Source organism: Castanea sativa, chromosome 8, assembly GCF_040712315.1.
Source record: "Castanea sativa cultivar Marrone di Chiusa Pesio chromosome 8, ASM4071231v1".
Taxonomy (NCBI): domain Eukaryota; kingdom Viridiplantae; phylum Streptophyta; class Magnoliopsida; order Fagales; family Fagaceae; genus Castanea; species Castanea sativa.
In genome coordinates, this window is record NC_134020.1 from 29,950,480 (window position 1) to 29,951,825 (window position 1,346).

Consider the following 1,346-nt stretch of genomic DNA (forward strand, 5'->3'; position numbering starts at 1 on the left):
CACAATTTACATAGTTATATGTTAATTAGTTATTAAATCATCATACTTGAAACACAGCTGAGAGATTAACCACGTTTCCCCCAGCACATAAATATACACACAGGCTTCTCAATATTTTACAAACTACTAGTATTGCCAACCAAAGATGCTACTATATAAGTTGAGGCTCAGATGATCCACAAAATATCAACCAGAGATTTCAATAGCCTTGACATCAGGTTTCTTCACCTCTTCTTTCGGAACAGTGACAGTGAGAACACCGTTCTCCATCGCTGCCTTAATCTGATCCATCTTCGCATTCTCCGGCAACCTGAAACTCCTCAAGAACTTGCCACTGCTGCGCTCGACACGGTGCCACGTGTCATTCTTATCTTCCTTCTCTATCTTCCTCTCTCCGCTAATCCGGACCACTCTATCATCTTCAACCTCGACTTTCACTTCCTCTTTTTTGAGCCCAGGAAGATCGGCCTTAAACACATGGGCTTCTGGGGTTTCCTTCCAATCAATTCGGGTATTGACGAAAGCAGAGGCCTCTGTCGGAAACTGAGGCACATACAGAGATGAAGATGAAGGGAATGGGAAATCCTTGAATGGGTCCCAGATGTCCTGCGAGAATGGATCAAAGATATTGCTCCGTCGGCCATTGAAGAAGCTTGGAATCAGCGACATTTTGAACTTGTGAATGTTGTGATTGGAATCAGAGACTATAGGATGATTGGTTGCTACTTGCTATAGCTGAGAAATTTGGATGGTGAATATTGTTGATCGGTTGGGTATATATTAAGGTCCCAAGGGTATTCTAGTATAGTCTCGGCCTGTTTTTGTGATTTTTCTTCTTTGGAACTTTCTAGCACTGTTGAGAATCTTGTAGAGGCTACTTTTGTTTTTGCGGGCACATTGTGGACCTATCAATTTAAGCTTGAAGAGTGAACTCAATTGGGCCAAATTGGGAAGTTATGGGTTTTTTTGCTGATACATTGAGAAATGAAACCAAGGGGAAAAAGATGGTAACAATTCTACCAGTTTGTTGTTTTATTAATTCTGATGTACTCAAGATTTTCACTTTTTGTTACAACATTAATATTTGTTAGATGATGAAACATAAATAAAAAAATAAAAAATGAAAACAAATTCACAGATTTTTCATTGTTGGAACAAAAATAATTTCGGTCTGTTTTAATGCAAATACTTAATGTATGTCCAACTCTCAATTAATGAAAAAGCTATTATAAAATTGACATTATATTATCTTTTGGTGTACTAAAATAATTTTTATATTAGCTTTTGGTTTCCATCAAATTATAACAGGTTATCCATTAAATTGCAAGTTCACACAAGCTAGAATA

General features: G+C 37.3%; 1 protein-coding gene across 1 annotated transcript; it reads right to left on the minus strand.

Moving 5' to 3' along the window:
* Positions 1 to 753, minus strand: LOC142607101 (17.3 kDa class I heat shock protein-like). The gene has a single exon (XM_075778516.1). The coding sequence runs from the start codon at positions 667 to 669 to the stop codon at positions 187 to 189; it is 483 nt and encodes a 160-aa protein (XP_075634631.1). The 5' UTR covers positions 670 to 753; the 3' UTR covers positions 1 to 186.
* Positions 754 to 1,346: the final 593 nt, after the last annotated feature.